The sequence below is a fragment of the Mustelus asterias genome, chromosome 8, assembly GCF_964213995.1.
Source record: "Mustelus asterias chromosome 8, sMusAst1.hap1.1, whole genome shotgun sequence".
Lineage (NCBI taxonomy): Eukaryota > Metazoa > Chordata > Chondrichthyes > Carcharhiniformes > Triakidae > Mustelus > Mustelus asterias.
In genome coordinates, this window is record NC_135808.1 from 119912297 (window position 1) to 119931680 (window position 19384).

The 19384-nt window shown below is 47.6% G+C and overlaps 1 protein-coding gene across 1 annotated transcript in view; it reads left to right on the forward strand.

Moving 5' to 3' along the window:
• The window catches only part of abca4b (ATP-binding cassette, sub-family A (ABC1), member 4b), a 136857-nt gene that overhangs the window by 94704 nt on the left and 22769 nt on the right, over positions 1-19384 (forward strand). Inside the window, exons 28-38 of the mRNA XM_078218844.1 lie at positions 639-763; positions 2381-2479; positions 4172-4361; positions 6589-6683; positions 8280-8312; positions 10493-10598; positions 12587-12661; positions 15388-15557; positions 15739-15916; positions 18515-18630; positions 18748-18895. Of these exons, the coding sequence (XP_078074970.1) occupies positions 639-763; positions 2381-2479; positions 4172-4361; positions 6589-6683; positions 8280-8312; positions 10493-10598; positions 12587-12661; positions 15388-15557; positions 15739-15916; positions 18515-18630; positions 18748-18895 (1335 nt within the window). The remainder of the gene's footprint in view (positions 1-638; positions 764-2380; positions 2480-4171; positions 4362-6588; positions 6684-8279; positions 8313-10492; positions 10599-12586; positions 12662-15387; positions 15558-15738; positions 15917-18514; positions 18631-18747; positions 18896-19384) is intronic.

A 19384-nucleotide genomic window follows, 5' to 3' on the forward strand; every position in this document is an offset into this window, starting at 1 on the left:
AGTAAGGGGATCAGGGGTTGTGGGGAAAAGGCAGGAGAATGAGGATGAGAACAAAATCAGCCATGATTGAATGGCGGAGCAGACTCGATGGGCCGAGTGGCCTAATTTTGCTCCTATGTCTTATGGTCTTATGGTTCATCTGGAATCACGAGCTTTCAGAGCGCTGATGAAGGGGCAGTGCTCCGAAAGCTCCTGACTCCAAAGAAACCTGTTGGACTTTAACCTGGTGTTGTGAGACTTCTCACTGTGCCCACCCCAGTCCATCGCCGGCATCTCCACATCATTGTAATTGTGCTGACTGCAGGAGTTAGGCAGCTGATTCAATACGGCATGGTAGCACAGTGGTTAGCACTGCTGCCTCACAGCTCCCGGGACCCGGGTTCGATTCCTGACATGGGTCACTGTCTGTGTGGAGTTTGCACATTCTCCTCGTCTCTTCATGGGTTTCCTCTGGGTGCTCCTGTTTTCTCCCACGGTCTGAAAGACGTGCTGGTTAGGGTACACTGAGCCGGACAGACACCGGAGTGTGACAATGAGGGGATTTTCACAGTAACTTCATTGCAGTGTTAATGTAAGCTTTACTTGTGACTAATAAATAAACTTTACTTTACTGAGTTAAAAATCTTCCTTTTCAACAGTTCCTCCTTCCTGCAAACTTTGTGCTACTGGCTCTGATCTTCTCACTCATAATCCCTCCATTTGGGGAGTATAAAAGCTTAACGGTTCACCCGTGGATGTACGGAAAACAATTCACCTTCTTCAGGTAGGGCTGCTCAAACCGGTTATGACCATTTCAGGTTAGCTTAAGATTGTGTACACTTTAATTTATAGACCACAACAAAACACTGGCTAAAGGTCGCATCCCGGTTCAATGTTAGCTCCCTCGCCTAAGTCAGAAACCCATGGCTTGAATACATGTTCTAGGTGGACACTTCAATGCAGTACTTGAAGGAGTGCTGCATTGTCAGAGGTGTCCTTTGGATGAGGTGATAAACCAAGGTCCCATCTGTCCTTATTAGATGGACATTATGCTGGTCATGGGGGATCATCAATAGATCTCTCTGTGGGCCTCGTGGAGTACGAGCTCCCCTATTAGGTGAGTGGAGGCTGGCCCAAGAGGGAAAGAGCAGTGCAAGGGGGGAGGTTTAAAACCAGCTGGCTCCCACTCAGACTGGTTGTCGATAGACTTGGGATTGACCTGCATTCTGTAGCCCTTGAAATGTATTCAGATATCACTGTAAATAAAAGGGTGACTGGTGATGGAAGACTGACCGCAGTAAGATTATTACAGGCACGAAAGACTCCAGAAACTCGGCAGCATCTGTGGAGAGAGGAACAGAATTAACATCAAAGCTGAATGGAGGGTAGAAATGTGATGGATTATATAATTAGAGAGGGGGGTGGAGAAGGAGAGCAGAATATAAGGTCAGGGGTAGGTGGGAGCTCAGGACAGATTGACCAGTATATCATGGACACAGGACAAAGGGAGTGTTGATGGCTGTGTCAAAGACCAAAGAAAGTGCTAATAGTGGTGTAAGGTTAGATAGCAGGATATGTTAATAGGAAAATGGGTGGGTCACCTTCCCAATCCACAACCACTACCATCTAGAAGGCTAAGAGCAGCACAGTAGCCCATAGCAACATGGTTAGCACTGCTGCCTCATAGTGGCAGGCACCCAGGTTCGATTCCTGCCTTGGGTGACTGTCTGTGGAATTTGCACATTCTCCCCATGTCCTCGTGTGTTTCCTCCGGGTGCTCCAGTTTCATCCCACAGTCCAAAGATGTGCGGGTTAAGTGGATTGGCCATGCTAAATTGTCCCTTAGTGTCCCAAGATGTGTAGGTTAGGTGGGTTAGCCATGGTAAATGTGCGGGGTTACAGGGATAGGGTGGGGGAGAGGGCCTAGGTAAGACACTGTGTCAGAGAGTCGGTGCAGATTCGATGGGCCGAATGGCCTCCCTCTGCACTGTCGGGATTCTATGACAATAGTAGCCAACAGCTGGGGACACGACCGCCTGGAAGTTCCCCTCCAAGTCACACACCGTCCTGACTGTCACTGGGTCAAAATGCTGAACTCCCTCCCTGACAGCACTGTGGGTGTACCTACACCTCAGGGACTGCAACCATTCAAGAAGAAAACTCACCACCACCTGCTAAAGGGCAATTGGGGTTAGGCAATAAATGCTGGTTTAGCGAGCGACGCCCACATCCCGTAAATGAATTTTTAGAAAATGTGGACACCCCAATTTATCGTTACATTGATGCTAAATATTGACTTAAATTGTTAAGCTTCGGAGAAGTTATCAAGAAAGTAAAATCTTTGTCTTGATCTGCATTGTGTGTATTTGTTAAATAAGAGTCTCTCCCTTTATTTTGATAGCAATGAACGTCCGTGGGATAAGGAAACGAGTCAGCTGACAGAGGTGTTGGTGAATAACCCTGGATTTGGGACTCGTTGTATGAGGGGGAGTCCCATTGAGTAAGGCAGTGGATTCCGATTTTAACCACCTTGTTTCCTGATATCATGGGCTGGATTTTCTTGAGGCGGCAGGAGCCCCACTGCCAGGATTGAGAATGGGAAACTACCCCCTGCTGCAGGTGGCAGCGGGAGATGGTGGTGGAGTGGTAATGTTATTGGATTAGTAATCCAGAGGCCCAGGCTAGTGCCCTGGGAGGGGAGGGGGGGGGGGGGGGGTTGTCAGGGGTTCAAATCCCACCATGGCAGCTGGTGGAATTTAAATTCAATGAATAAATCTGGAATTCTCTCACTAATGGTGATAATGAAAATATTGTCATTAAAATCCACCTTGTCTCTAATGTCCTTTTGGTAGGTTAGGGGGATTAGCGGGGTAAGTGGATGGGGTTACAGGGATAGGGCGAGTAGTTGGCCTGGGTAAGATGCTCTGTCAATGAATCAGTGCAGACTCGATGGGCCAAATGGCCTTCTTCTGCACTGTAGGGTTTCGATGATTCTATGATTCTTTAGGGAAGGAAATCTGCCCTCCTTACCTGGTCTGGCCTACATGTGACTCCAGACCCACAGCAATGTGGTTGACTCTTAAATACCTTCCGTAATGCAAACCAAGGACAATTAGGGATTGGCAGCAAATGTTGGCCCAGCCAGCGATGCCCACATGCCACAAAAGAATACATTCTAAAAAAGAATTCAGGGTGGTATGCTATCCACAGCAGCCAATTAGGAGGCCACTATTGGGGTTGCCATCCAATTAAGGATGGCAACCTGTCCTAGCCCAATCAGAGGGCCAGCAGTTCAACAGCGCCACCACCAACCCTGGCCATTGCTGGGGACTGCACCTGTAGCTGTAGGGAGAGGGCGCGTCAATGGCCAGGCACCCTTGAAGCGGTTTCAGGTTTGCTGAGGGAAGCCAGGCCCTGGTGATTGAGGGTGGGGGTGTGGCACTGAGGAGCACCAGCATCACTGTCTCCTCGGTAACAGCCACTGCCAATAGGGGTGTCTTCCGTTGACCATTGAGTGCCCATACAGGAACACCCCCCTTGACCCTATGGGCGGCACAGTGGAACAGCGGTTAGCACAGCTGTTTCACAGCGCCAGGGACCCGGGTTCAATATCGGCCTTGGGTCACTGTGTGGACTTTCTCCCCGTGTCTGCGTGGGTTTCCTCCGGGTGCTCCGGTTTCCTGCCACAATCCAAAGATGTGCGGGTTAGGTTGATTGGCCATGCTAAATTGACCGTAGTGTCAGGAATTAGCAGGGTAAATATGTGGCGTTACAGGAATAGGGCCTGGTGGGATTGTGGCTTGTACAGACTCGATGGGCCGAATAGCTTCCTTCTGTACTGTAGAGATTCTATGATTTTCTGACCCCCCCCGCAACCTCCTCCCTGGGGGTTTACTGGGAAGCTGTCGGGTTTGCACTGGGCGATTTTCCCCACTGGAATGCAGCCTTCCTGATTCAGGCAAATACTCACAGGGATAGAAGTGGCCCTTAGGTAGTTACTTAAGTGGCTCGATGAACCATCCGCTGACCAACCTGCCACCATCTCCCAGCCCATTGCCAAAAGCCCAAAAAATCCAGCCCATGTTTTAAGATCAATATTGTTCTTAAAAACAAGCTATACATATCTGAATATAAGAATTCCTGTGACAAGGTTTTGATGCATCTTACAACCCTTGTATTTCTTTCAATCCAGGGGTTATCCCTGCAGTAATCAGAGCTCTGCTTGGAAAATCCCAAAATATGACCCTGTGATTGTCAACCTCCTACAATCCCCTGTCTATTCCGGCCGCAACTCGTCACCATCCTGCCAGTGCAGTACAAGAGGCAAGCTGATCATGCTCCCTGACTGCCCTGAAGGGGCTGGTGGTCTTCCTCCAGTACAGGTAGAGATTACACTCCTTCCTCATTCAAATGATTAAAGAGAACTGTGTGTGCGTGTGTGTGTGTGTGCGTACGTATATGTGTGTCTGCATATGTGTATTTGTGTGTGTATGTACTTGTGTGTGTGTCTCTGTATGTGTGTGTCTGTATGCATGTGTGCGCGTGTGTGTCCTTGTATATGTCTGTGTGCATGTGTGTGTCTGTATGCACGTGTGTGTGTGTGTGTGCTGCATATGTGTGTCTGTGTATGTGTTTGTGCATGTGTGTGTCTGCATGCATGTATGTGTGTGTGTGTGCATGTGTGTTCGTGTGTGTGTGTCTGTGTGTGTGTCTGTGTATGCATGTGTGTGTGTATGTCTGGGCATGTGTGTCTCTGTGTGCATGTCTGCGTGTGTGTGTCTGTATGCATGTGTGTGTGCGTCTTTGTGTGCATGTGTGTGTGTATGTCTGGATGTGTGTGTGTTTTGTGTGTGTGTTTTGTGTGTGTGAAAATGTCTGTGCGTCGTGTGTGTGCATGTCTGCGTGTGTGTGTCTGTATGCATGTGTGTGTGCGTCTTTGTGTGCATGTGTGTGTGTATGTCTGGATGTGTGTGTGTTTTGTGTGTGTGTTTTGTGTGTGTGAAAATGTCTGTGCGTCGTGTGTGTGTGTATGTCTGGGTGTGTGTGTGTTTTGTGTGTGTGAAAATGTCTGTGTGCCTGTGTGTGTGCATGTGTGAACGTGGTGGTGTTAAGAACAGATAGTGTCAGAATATCTTAGGAAAGCATTGTTCAATGCTAACCCTGTTATCAAAGAAAATGGAAAAAGATAATAACAACAAGTTCAATTTTGTTTTGTTAGAATACAAAAGCAAAATGCTGCAGATGCTGTAAATCTGAAATAAAACCAAACAATGCTGGAAATATTCAGCAGGTCAGGAAGCATCTGTGTGAAATACAGAGTTAATGGGCGGAATTTTATGAGATTGCTTCTAAGTGTCCAGCTAGCGTAAAAATGGGAGAGTTCCTGACCTGTTTTTTGGGTGAGCTTTCACGCCCAATCTTATGCACTTAGTCATTGAAAATATGAGCTGGACTGTGACAAGTTGCTGCAGGCAGTGGGCTGGGTTTAATTCACCAGTAGGAAGTCTCACAACACCAGGTTATATATAATAAACCTGTTGGACTTTAACCTGGTGTTGTGAGACTTCTTACTATGCTTACCCCAGTCCAACGCCGGCATCTCCACATCCTTAATTCACCAGCCAGCCTGCAGAGGGAGCTAATGCGCATGCGTAGACCTCTGTGTCTGCACATGCGCAATTCCAACAGCAGGGGTCTGACAGACAGAGAGACACTGTCAGGTCCCTGCTGCTGCAAGAGGCCTGACGAACTCTCCCCTCCGCCACAGTCAATGGGGCCCGCAGCCAATTGTAAACCCCAACACGCACCCCCTGCCGCCCAGACTGATCACTCTGCCCCCCCCCACCAATCTGATCGCTTGCAGAGTGGCAGCAGGCCCCCTCATCGGGCCACCTCCTTCAAGCCCCACCCCCGGCATTGCCCAGTGGGCATTGCCCAGGTGTCATGCTGGCAGTGTCAAGGTGCCAGGGTGGCACTGCCACGCTGGCACTGCCCCAGGGCCACTCCCCTTGCCCTTGTGCTCCCCGGGGGGGCCTTATTGGCCTCCGGTTCCACTGGTGAGTCCAACATGGCTGTTCCCCTTTATGGGGAGCAGGCATTTTCCTTGCTGAGAGAACCTCTCCCGGCGAGGCCATAAAGGCAAGTGGGCGCGGACGATTGAGCGCCAGGCTCATTAATCACATGGCAATCCTCATTAAAATATATTTGAATGAATTATTCAGCCTTTTGCCCATTTCCGTTGAGAGGCTGACCTCACTGGAAATCCGACTCCTTTAAAATCACAAGAGCTGAGAAATCGGGCCTGATCCTAATTTCTCGGCTCTTGTGCGATTTTACTAGCTCCGCCCATCGATGGGTGGGGCACGCTGGAAAAATGCCACCCAATGTTTCATGTTGAGGTGACCTTTCATCAGACCTTTCATCCATTTTGATGGAAGATTATCTCGGCCTGAAGCGTTAACTCTGTCTCTCACCACAGATGCTGCCTGACCTGGTGACTATTTCCAGCATCATTTGTTTTCATTTATTTAATGGAAGCCTGTTAAATTTTTTAAATGTGAAGCAAATTCTAGCTGCTTCTGACCAAATGAGTTGTTTTCTCCATTACAGCGAATCCAGCAGACAACAGACATTCTGCAGAATCTTACCCAGAGAAACATCTCAGACTTCCTCGTCAAAACCTACCCCAAACTAATAAAAAGCAGGTAGGATCCATTGTGTACACATCTCCATATTCAGAACCAAAAATTCGCAAACAAAATCTTTTTGCATCTAAGTAACATAATGGTCCAGAATTTGGGGTCTATGATGCGCGCTACTGATCTCAGAATGCCACGATGTTGTTGCAAAAATCAACCTTGTTGAATGAGGTGAAACTGGGGTATAAGTTCATAAGGTATAGGAGCAGAATTAGGCCATTTGGCCCATCGAGTCCGCTCCGCCAGTCGACCATGGCTGATATGCTCCTCATCCCCATTTTCCTGCCTTCTCCCCATAACTCTTCAACCCATTACTAATTAAAAATCTGTCTAACTCCTCCTCAAATGTACTCACTGTCCCAGCATCCTCCGCACTTTGGGGGAGCGAATTCCACAGATTCACAACCCTTTGGGAGAAGTAGTTTCTCCTCAACTCTGTTTTAAATTTGCTGCACCCTATCCTAAGACTATGACCTCTCATCCTAGAATGCCCCACAAGAGGAAGCATCTGCTCCACATCTACTTTGTCCATATCTTTTATCATCTTGTATATCTCAATTTGATCTCCCCTCATTCTTCTAAATTCCAGAGAGTATCGGCCTAAACTGTTCAATCTGTCTTCATACGACAAACCATTGTTTGAAAGGTGTACTGGGTCATAACTATTGCTGCACAACCTCTGTAGCCCTGATAAAACAGTGATAGTTTTATTCTGGTGCCAAGTAAAGGAGATCTTCAGACATCCTGTCACAATGATGTCATTGAGCAGGCTAAGCAGTCATCGCATTGAAGAATTCTCAGAAACAACAAACCAAGATGGAAGATGCTCTGATTACCTTTCACTCATTCAATATGTTTTGCTGATAGTGAAAACAAGCTCGGGACACAATTGGGAATAAGGCGATGGCTGAAATATCTAGCCATTCCCGTTGGCGAGATCTTCCAGTCCTGCAGATGGCAACCCCGCCCCCCCACTCCCTACTGCACATTCCCCAGCACTGGGGGGTGTGAACAGCAGATAACCTGTTGACAGTGATGGGACCGGATGATCCCACCATCGGCCTGTGATGCACCGCCTCTCCACGGCAAAACATGCAGTGGGATTGCGGATTGCGGGGGGAGTTGGGAAGTCCTGCCCATTTTATTTTATTGAAAACAATGGATTTGTAACATAAACTAGAAATTAGGCATTGCACCAATATAAAATTAGTTTTATCAGGGCTGGAGAGGTTGTTCAGAGGTAGTTATGGCTTGGTACACCTTTAAAACCCCAATTTCACCTCATTCAGCAAGGGTATTTTTGTTACAACAATAGTACAGCATAAAAGAGAACGTTCACAATGGTTCAGCTAATTTCTTAACATTGCCGCCTGCTGGGACCTGGCGTGTCCGGCAGAAAAGCAAGTTCTGGATTCCTACCTACATCGTCACATGTGCGGGTAGCAAGAAGTTGCTGCCAGTTTCACAGTTGTGATCACTGGTAATTTCGCTGTCATTATAATCGCACAAACCTGGGTCATTATTGGCTGCATTAAAATGATCTATCTGAAAACTGGAAAATTTGGGAGGTTTAACCTGTTTCAATTTTTCCTTCAATTTCAGCATGAAGAACAAATATTGGGTTAACGAACAAAGGTATTGAATTGTTTCCTTTACATATTGTAAATCCCAGCTGTCTGGTGTGTTTAGTATGTCAAGTGGACTTCAATGTGAATGTGTCTCACACACGCGTACACACGCGTATGCTCACACACACTCACATACATGAACATGCATACAGACACATGCACACTCACTCACACATGCACACACACTCACATACCTCACACACGTGCACGCACATACACACATATACACACACGCACCAGGACACACACCCACACACACACATGCACACGCTCACATACACACACTCACACCTCATGCACACACACACCTCATACCTCACATACCTCACACACATGCACGCATATACACACACGCACCAGGACACACACCCCCACACACATATACACACACGCACGCACATGCTCACATACACACTCTCACACCTCACGCACACGCACACCTCATGCATGCACACACTCACGTACACACACACACGCACACACTCACATACACTCTCGCATCTCACGCACACCTCACATACGTGCACACACTCACGCACACACATATGCACACGCACAGACACACATGTCACATTGTATTTGATGTGTGTTTAGAATTACCTGATGATTAAAACCACTTGCAATGCATTAATGTCTCCTGATTACAGTCGGGAAATTATACTGCGCGATATCATCTGAGCACTTAAAATATTCCGATCAGATTTCTCCGCTGTTTTGATGGAGCGATTCATCTATTTATTTTCATTGCTCAGCATACTTTCCACACATAGTTTCCAAATTGGGCCGGTGATATATTCAGTAATAAACATAGAAAGCAAAGAAATTACACTGCAAAACCTGCCAACCTGAAGTAAAATCCGAGAAGTCCTGGAGACCCTCAGCAGGTCAGGCAGCGCTTACAGAGAGAAGTGAAGAGTTCTCAAAACAGCTACACCCAAACCATCACATCCTCAGCGTTCTCCACAGATACGATCAAGCTGCTGAGTGAAGCCAGCTATTTCTGGCTTTGTTATAACTTCATTCGTATTTGGTTATTGGGAAAATTGACCCTTGGGCTATGAGTTGTTTCAGTGGAGACAGAACTGGAATCAAGAGCATCTTTTTTATACATTCTCAGGATGTGGGCATCATGGGTAAAACCAACATTTATTGCCCATTCCTGATTGTTCTTGAGAAGGGCAACTAGGGATGGGCAATAAATGCTGGCCAGCCGGTGACGCCCATGTCCCACGAATGAATTTTTTAAAAAGGTGATGGTAAAGAATCTTCTTGAACCAGTGCGGTCCGTGTGGTTAGGGTACATCCGCGGTGCTGTTAAAGAGGGAGTTCCAAGGTTCAAGCTCAGCAAAGGTGAATGACGATGCGTTTCCATGTCTGCACTCAGAGGGGAGCTGTAGTTGGAGGATTCCCCTGCTACCCTTGTCCTTTGGGGTGGTGGATGTTTGGGAAATGTTTGTCGGGGAAGCCTTGACAAGTTGCTGCAGTGCACCCAATGGGCTGGAATCTTCCCAGCTCCACGGAGGTGGGACCAGGAATAAACATAGACAATCAAATATCGCTTCGGCTACCTGATGCTTCCTCTCCTCTGAGCAATCCTGCCTGAAGCGACATCAGTGCAGCCATGGCTACCAGCTTGACAGCGACAATTAGCCAATTAGGCCAATTAAGGGGCCAAGTGGGGGGGGGAAGGTTAATGACATCACTTGAATCTCCCCGTCTGAAGCCAGATCCTAGCAGCTAACTGGAGATGGCCTCCCAGTGGCAGGCCAGGGGATAATCAATGCCTCCTCAATCCCCACAGCACTGGGATGGGATGGCCAGCCTATTAAATGTTCAGAATGCTGCAGCAAGAGCCTCCATTCTGAGGTGTTGCCCGGGTTACCCACTTGCTTCAGCTGCACCCACCTCACCCGCTGGGATTGCTGGCCATCCAGAATTTAGGGGCCTCTGATTGGTCCACCCGCCTCAGGAACCTGCCTGGATTGGATGGTAAAAACAGAGGTGGCCTCCTGATTGGCCAAGAACACTGTCCTGTAGAACTCCTGCCGCCATGACTTGCTCTACGCTCGGCCTCCAATAATGTCTTAATCACAGAGAGAGAAATGAGCCGAAAATATTTACTGTAATGGTTTGTACTTTAGCGAGTGAGAGGTGCCTTCTCTCAGCTTGGTCTTCTGCTGTTTCCAGGTACGGCGGGATTTCAGTCGGGGGGAAACTTCCAGTTTTACACGTCGATGAAAAACCAATCAATGTCTTCTTCACTCAGTTGGGTCGGATGTTCAACGTCACTGGGGTAGGTCATACATTTCTAACAGTGGAAACTCGATTCCCTTTCAAACTGATGTGATCGTTTCATTACGTCATCCTTTACCTCAATGAGCAAGTTGTGGCTGAACAAAGACTAGCAGAATGATACCATTCAGCCCATCATGTTTGCCAGCTCAGTTGCCAGAGCAATCTGCTCCGACTTCTCTCCATAGCCCCTACTTCTGCTTCAAGTATTTATACAACTTTCCTTTTAATTGATGCCATTGCCTCCGCAATAATAAAGCAGGAGCACTCCAACAACCCTTCTTCAAATCTAAGTCATAAGGTCTGATCTGATTTGATTTATTATTGTCACATGTATTGAGATACAGTGAAAAGTATTGTTTCTTGTGCGCTGTACAGACAAAGCATACCATTCATAGAGTACATGGGGAGAAGGAAAGGAGAGAGTGCAGAATGTAGTGTTACAGTCATCGCTAGGGTGTAGAGAAAGATCAACTTAATATATGGTTCGTCCATTCAAAAGTCCAATGGCAGCAGGGAAGAAGCTGTTCTTGAGTCGGTTGGTACGTGTCCTCAGACTTTTGTATCTTTTTCCCGATGGAAGAATGGAATGTAGGTGGGCTGGGAATACCAGTACCAGCTGGCATGCTGCTTTCCCGATGTTGTTCCCAGTGGCAGAGTTTCACCAGGGCAGAGGGAGGGCAGCCTTAAGACCCTGCCCAGCTCATTAAGAAGGCCAATTAACATTGTTAATTAGCTCATTGTGAGTTTGTCCAGGAGTTTTTGACTGGGGTGCACCAGCTGTACCCACTGCACCCACTCTCTGGGACAGACCAGCTGGATGGAGGGGCGGTGGGGGGGGGGGGGGGGGGTACACGGCAGGGGGAGTCACTCATGGCCTCCCTGTGGAACACAGCAGATTCCATGTGAGGGCAAATTCTGCAGGAGGGAACCTGGCCATTGGGATATAGGTGCCGGATCCCCAGGTGGTGGGGTGAATGGACAGTAAGTGCCCGGATACTGCAGGGAGTTATCACTCCCCCTGACACCACAGGGTAGGGGGTTGGTAACGGGAGGGGGAAAGGCTGCCATCAGAATTGGGGGCGGGAGGTCACTCGAGAACAAGGGAAGACTATAAGACCCCCTGTCCCCCTGAGACAGGCAGCTACAGGAGGAGTTGCCATGGACGGCCTAAATCTGGCCTGCACTGCCACAATCCCACATCCATTTTCGCCCCTGTGGCCATTAATGAGATACCAAACCCATCTCCGTGCCAATTAGGGAGGGGGTGCCCCTGTAAAAACTGTTTGCCAACTGCTGCCCCAGAGAAAGCACCGAGGGTATTTAGGCAGGTGGAAGTGTCTGAACTGATAAACGCAAGGTTAAAAAGGCAGTTGAAGTAGATGAGAGTAACATCAGTCAGACATTACAAAATAAAATGTCAGCGTCTGTATCACTGATGGAGTCTGCGAGGTCTGGGTTCATGGCTGAATTCTGTGTACAAGTTGACAGCTTTGAACAGCCAGATTGCCAAATATGTTGGCATCCAGTTCAACATTTTGGCAGTAACCTGATGGGTTTAACGATCTGACTCTTCCATCTTGCACAAGCTCAACCCTAGGGTCACTGGGGCCTTAATCGCCTCCTGTGGCCTCCTCCCCGGAATGTCAGCACGGTGATCCTCCCCATCCATTCTCTCCTGGGTCGATCTGTTCAAATTTCTGCCCTCAGGGAGATGTCACTCTTACTTCAAAGCAACATAAAGATTTGTCAGTGTTGGCCATACCCAAATCAACAGGTAAAACCCAGACAATTCATTGCTTCACAAGTATGGGCGCGTGAGCAGGTTGTGAAGGCATGGTCCCTCATTCACAGGCCATGTGTTCATTGCTCCCTCTAGTGTTCGACAAATATACTGCTCACACCACGATGTTACTTTTATAACATTCATATTGCATTATTCCCAGTGATTGCCTGCTTGATTTAATTTAGTTATTTTCTTTGCAACAGGGCAATAATACACAGGTGACATTCAGAAGCCTGAATGTTTTCCTGAAGCATTTGGAGACTGAGGAAAATGTCAAGGTGGGTTTCCGAACATTATCATTCCTCATGAAGCGTGAATTCTGATCAAAAGTCAACAGATTCCTTGAGCTGTAAAGCATCCGATGCAAAGATGAAAGGCCTAGTATGGGTGGCACAGTGGTTAGCACTCATGCCTCACAGCTCCAGGGACCTGGCTTTGATTCCAGCTTGGGTCATTGTCCATGTGGAGTTTGTACGTTCTCCCCGTGTCTGCGTGGGTTTCCTCCGGGTGCTCTGGTTTCCTCCCACAGTCCAAAGATGTGCGGTTTAGGTGTATTGGCCGTGCTAAATTGCCCCTTAGTGCCCCGGGCTGTGTACATTAGAGGATTCGCAAGGTAAATATGTGGGGTTACGGGGATAAGGCCCAGTGGGATTGTTGTTTGTGCAGACTCAATGGGCCGAATGGCCTCTTTCTGCACTGCAGGGATTCTATGATTATTTCCTGAGGAATATTTATATTTCTTGAAAATTATTTTAACAGTTATTTTAGTACTTCCATTTTTACATGTGGTAACTATTTTTCCACCTGTTAATCAGTTTAACACTTATTTATTGGTGTCACACTTACATTAACACCGCAATGAAGTTACTGTGAAAATCCCCTATCACCACACTCCGGCGCCTATTCGGGTACACTGAGGGAGAATTTAGCACGGCCAATGCACCTAACCAGCACGTCTTTCAGACTATGGGAGGAAACCGGAGCACCCGGAAGAAACCCACGCAGACACGGGGAGAACATGCAGACTCTGCATAGACAGTGACCCAAGCCGGGAATCGAACCCGGGTCCCTGGTGCTGTGAGGCAGCAGTGCTAACCTACAGTGCCACCGTGCCACCCAATCATTAGTTGCCTTGGTACAGTATGCACTTTTATGAATTACACCCACTCCTTACTGATGATGACGTGTTGATCCGTGATCAGCGTTGACTAGGATTTAAATCGGAACCCCACTTTGCCCCTCACCATAGATATAATAATTACCATTGTTACGCTTAATTAAAAAAATAATTCCACTGCAGAACATCAACAACAAGTGACAAAGTTAGAAATGGTGCTCCATCTCGCAAAATTCATGTTCTTCACCTCAATGCCCACAAAAAACATCATGGACTTGCAATTCTTTTTAAAAAAGTAAACAATGATTCAACTATAATAGTCAGTTTAATAGTATGTTCCTGTGATCTGAGAGAGCTGAGCCAGCAGGAGTCAATAGGCCCCACTGCCGCCCTCCTACACTGTGATGAATCTGATTGTTACACGGGCTACATTTACCCCAAGTGAAATTTTTAAAATAAAATAGAACATAGAATCCTACAGTGCAGAAGGAGGCCATTCAGCCCATCGAGTCTGCACCGACAACAATCCCACCCAGGCCCTTGTCTCAGTAACCCCACGTATTTACCCTACTAATCCCCCTGACACTAAGGGGCAATTTATCATGGCCAATCAACCTAACCCGCACATCTTTGGACTGTGGGAGGAAACCGGAGCACTCAGAGGAAACCCAGGCGGACATGGGGAGAACGTGCAAACTCCACACAGACAGTGACCCGAGGTCAGAATTGAACCCGGGTCCCTGGCGCTGTGAGGCAGCAGTGCTAGGCACTGTGCCACCGTGCTGCCTCGACAGTTCCACTAATTAGACTGTCAGGCACCAACTCCATCGTGTATGTGAAACGGTTCTTAAACATGTGATCTTTGGCCAGAGTCTCTCTGTAACCAGGAGATGTGCCTCTTTTGGTCTTTCGGAACTGTCACGGTTCCAGTGTTAGGAAGCACCTCGTCTTCACTTGGCATTGCTCTCACTGCCCCGAGATTGGGAGCTCAGCAAGAGTGAGCAGGGGCTCCAGTTTGTGATGTACACCTCACTCTGGCACACCAACTTATCATGCCACACTTTTTAAAGCGACTTTACTTTAGGTGTGAAGTCAGTTGGGTTGTTGATGAATCCTAGTGTGAACTTGCGTGTCTGCTTGTTTTGACACTCCTTGTTAACTACCCTTTTGTTTATTCATCCGTGGGACATGGGGGCCACTGGCTGGCCAGCATTTATTGCCCATCGCTCGTTGCCCTTGTCCAGAGGGCAGTTGAGAGTCAACCACTTTGCTGTGGATCTGGAGTCACATGTAGGCCAGACCAGCTAAGGACTGTAGATTTCCTTCCCTGAAGGACATTAGCGAACCAGATGGGTTTTTCCGACAATCGACAATGGTTTCATGGTCATCAGTAGATTCTTAATTCCAGATATTTTTTATTGAATTCAAATTCCACCATCTGCAGTGCCGAGATTCGAACCCGGGTCCCCAGAACATTAGCTGAGTTTCTGGATTAATAGCCTGGCGATAATATCACTAGGCCATCGCCTCCCCAGCTCTATAATGGCAGGTTTAGTGTTGAAGGGTCTGGCTCCCTATGTTAGTGTTTTGATAGGGAAAGCAGATTTAGGACTGAGTTGAGGAGGAACTTCTTCACACAAAGGGTTGTGAATCTGTGGAATTCCCTGCCCAGTGAAGCAGTTGAGGCTACCTCATTGAATGTTTTTAAGGCAAGGATAGATAAATTTTTGAACGGTAAAGGAATTAAGGGTTATGGGGAGTGGGCGGGTAAGTGGAGCTGAGTCCACAAAAAGATCAGCCATGATCTTATTGAATGGGGGGCAGGCTCGAGGAGCCAGATGGCCTGCTCCTGCTCCTAGTTCTTATGTTCTTGTAACACTGTTCCAGGTGTGGTTCAACAATAAAGGCTGGCACGCCATCATCGCATTCATGAATATTGCCAACAACGCCATTCTCCGAGCAAACCTACCTGACCAGCTTTCCGCAGAGGACTATGGCATAACCGTCATTAACCATCCACTCAACCTGACAAAGGAGCAGCTATCGGAAGTTACGGTGTAAGTTCCTGGGGCACATTTACTGCGCGGTGGTTTACAGGCCTGGTGGGCTTTATCACTTGCAATCAATTACTTTTCAATATTGGGAATCTGAAAGCACTCGTATGCCACGGCAATCAGACTGTGTACGTGAGTCTCCCGTGTGTTCTGGTTGGGTTTATTGATGTGTTTACCTTTTCAGCCTGACTACCTCAGTGGATGCAGTCATTTCCATCAGCGTGGTCTTCGCAATGTCATTTGTCCCAGCAAGCTTCGTGCTCTACCTGATTCAGGAGAGGGTTTCAAACGCCAAGCATCTGCAGTTTGTCAGTGGAATGAGTCCAACCATCTACTGGGTGTCCAACTTCCTCTGGGATATGGTACGTCCATAATCTGTCACACGGCTGAAATTGTACTCTAACAGAACGGAAAAGCTTTTAACAAAGTTCGATAATATTAGGAAGTAGATGCAATGCGATTATAGAGGATCATAGAATCCTACAGTGCAGAAGGAGGCCATTCGACCCATCACAATCCCACCCAGGCCCAATCCCCATGTATTTACCCTAGCTAGTTCCCCTGACACTAAGGGGCAATTTAGCATGGCCAATCCACCTAACCCGCACATCTTTGGGGTGTGGGAGGAAACTTGGGCACCCAAGGGAAACCCATGCAGACACGGGGAGAACGTGCAAACTCCACACAGACAGTGACCCAAGCCGGGAATTGAACCCGAGTCTCTTGCGCTGTGAAGCAGCAGTGCTAACCACTGTGCCACCCCATGTTAGCATTCATTTCGAGAGCACTAGAAACATAGAAACTAGAAGCAGGAGTCGCCCATTCGGCCCTTCGAGCCTGCTCCACCATTCACTTTGATAATTACTGATCATCGAATTCAATATCCTGATCCACCCTTTCCCCCATATCCCTGAATACAATAGCAGCGATGTACTGATGAGGCTTTATAAGGCTCTGGTCAGACACCATTTGGAGTATTGTGAGCAGTTTTGGGCCCCGTATCTAAGGAAGGATGTGCTGGCCTTGGAAAGGGTCCAGAGGAAGTTCATGAGAATGATCCTGGGAATGAAGAGCTTGACGTATGAGGAGCATTTGAGGACTGTGGGTCTGTACCCGATGGAGTTTAGAAGGATGAGGGGGGATCTCATTCAAACTTACAAAATACTGAAAGGCCTGGATTGAGTGGACATGGGGGAGATGTTTCCATTCGTAGGAGAGACTGGGATCCAAGGGCACAGCCTCAGAATAAAGGGATGACCCTTTCCAATTGAGATGAGGAGGAATTTCTTCAGCCAGAGGGTGGTGAATCTTTGGAATTCATTGCCACAGAAGGCTGTGGAGGCCAGGTCATTGAGTGTATTTAAGACAGAGATAGATAGGTTCTTGATTGGAAAGGGGATCAAAGATTACGGGGAAAAGGCGAGAGAATGGGGTTGAGAAACATATCAGCCATGATCGAATGGTGGAGCAGACCTGATGGGCCAAATGGCCTCATTCTGCTCTTAAATCTTATGGTTTTGTAACATTATCGAATATCTTGAGGTGTTCAGTGTTATAGTCTTAGTGAAAAACCATTAACACAATTCACAGGCACAATGGAATTAGTAATCTGTGATGCCCAAAGCTTTAAAGTTTATGATTTTTAGAAGAGTTTAAAGGATGCAATGATGAAGATATAAAACCTAGATCTGAACTAAGAGATGAGCATCTAATTATCAAAGTTCTGTTGATCCAAAGTGAAATAAATCGATTGGGAATATCTTTCCTGTTTCACATTATGTGGTCATTTAGAATTAAAATGAAAGTGACTGGCGGCACGGTGGCACAATGATTAGCACTGCTGCCTCACAGTGCCAGACACACAGGTTTGATTCCCGGCCTGGGTCACTGTGTGGAGTTTGCAAGTTCTCCCCGTGTCTGCCTGGGTTTCCTCCGGGTGCTCCGGTTTCTTCCTACAGTCCAAAGATGTGCGGGTTAGGTGGATTGGCCGCGCTAAATTGCCTCTTAGTGTTCAGGGGGACTAGCTAGAGTAAATGCTTGGGGTTACGGGGATAGGGCCTGGCTGGGATTGTTGTCGGTGCAGACTCGATGGGCCGAATGGCCTCTTTCTGCACGGTAGGATTCTATGATAGCAGAGTGAAGGTGCCTTTTTCATACAGACTAATTGATGAAATGATGTCTAGTGTTCTCCATTGCACAAACACCCTCTGTTTGAAATGAAAACAGGAAATGCTCGAAAAACACAGCAGGTCAGGCAGCATCTGTGAAGGGAGAAAAGCAGAGTTAACTGGCGGAATTTTACCAACACGTCCACCCGAGGTTGGTACGATCCTGCCCTAGACCAACGTTCTCTGAGCCTCCGCTATAATTCCGGCCGTTTAACGTCTCGAGCCTCCTTCACTGTTTGAAATATCTGAGAGTCTCAGGCTTCATATCAGTGGGTTACAGCTGTGTTATTGTGGCTGGGTTTACAGTACAGGTTGACTGAAATAGAAGAAAGGATAATAAATGGGATTGTAAAGTGGGAATATGTTGCATCTGGGGGTCTTTCTGGCGAGGTTGAACCTTCTTCAGTATATTTAGATAGAGGGTCAGAGCATCTTTGTATCCCAAAGTGAGAGAACTGCAGACAACAGCAATTACCTCACCACTTTCATTAGATCAAGTGGGATTCCCCCCCGCCGCCCCCCCCCCCCCCCCCCCCCCACTGGCCAGGGCGCTGTATTTTCCAGCGGCAGAGGCAACCCGCCTTTGGCTGGCAGCTGGATCTTCCAGTCCCACCAATGTCTACTTTGCGTGTCCTGCACCCTCCACCGACAGGGGACGTGCCACAGAGGGTCACCATCAATGGGATCTTGCAGTCCCGCCGGCAGGAAGGGCTGGAAAACTTTGGCTGTTATCTACTAGCATTTGTAACGGTGTCTAGAGAGTGAAATTGTGAACGTGTTTTCATTTCTCAGTGTAACTATTCAGTAACCGCAGTAATGGTGGTCCTGATCTTCATTGGATTCAATAAGAAAGCTTACACGGCTCCGAAAAACCTGCCAGCCTTCGTAGCTTTGTTGCTGCTCTATGGGTGAGACACAATCGCAGCGTTCCGCTTCAAAGGCTTTCTCTTACCTTGACTTTATCGTGTTCTTTCTCCCCGATGTTAACACCTGCATTATAACTCGCGTCTCTCTCCGTTCACCAGGTGGGCCGTGACTCCCATGATGTACCCAGCCTCTTTTGTGTTCAGTGTTCCGAGCACAGCCTATGTGGCTTTGTCCTGCATCAATCTCTTCATTGGTATCAATGGCAGTGCTGCCACATTTGTACTCGAGCTTTTTGAGAATAACAGGGTAAGTTCTCTCTGAATTCCACCTTCCTTTTGATCATTTTTGTGAAAACAACTACCTGATCTGGCATCTTATCTGGTGACCATGTTTGTTGGCGGGATAAAAAAGACTGAAAATTACAACAAAACCCAATCACCGTGCTGTCATCGTAAAATCATAATAGCCCAGAGGGAGGCCATTCGGCCTGCCCTGTTGTGCTGGCTCTCTACAGGAGTCGCTCAGCCAGTCCCACCCTCCTGTCTTCTCCCCGTAACCCGGCAAATCGTTTCTCTTACTGATAATCGTCCAATTCCCTTTCCAAATCCGTGACGGAATCTGCCTCCGCCGCGATTTCGGGCAGCCAGTACAAAATTCTGATGTCACGTACCAACCGACTCGAGAACAGCTTCTTCCCTGCTGCCATCAGACTTTTGAATGGACCTACCTCGTATTAAGCTGATCTTTCCCTGCACCCTAACTGTAACACTACATTCTGCACCCTCTCGTTTCCTT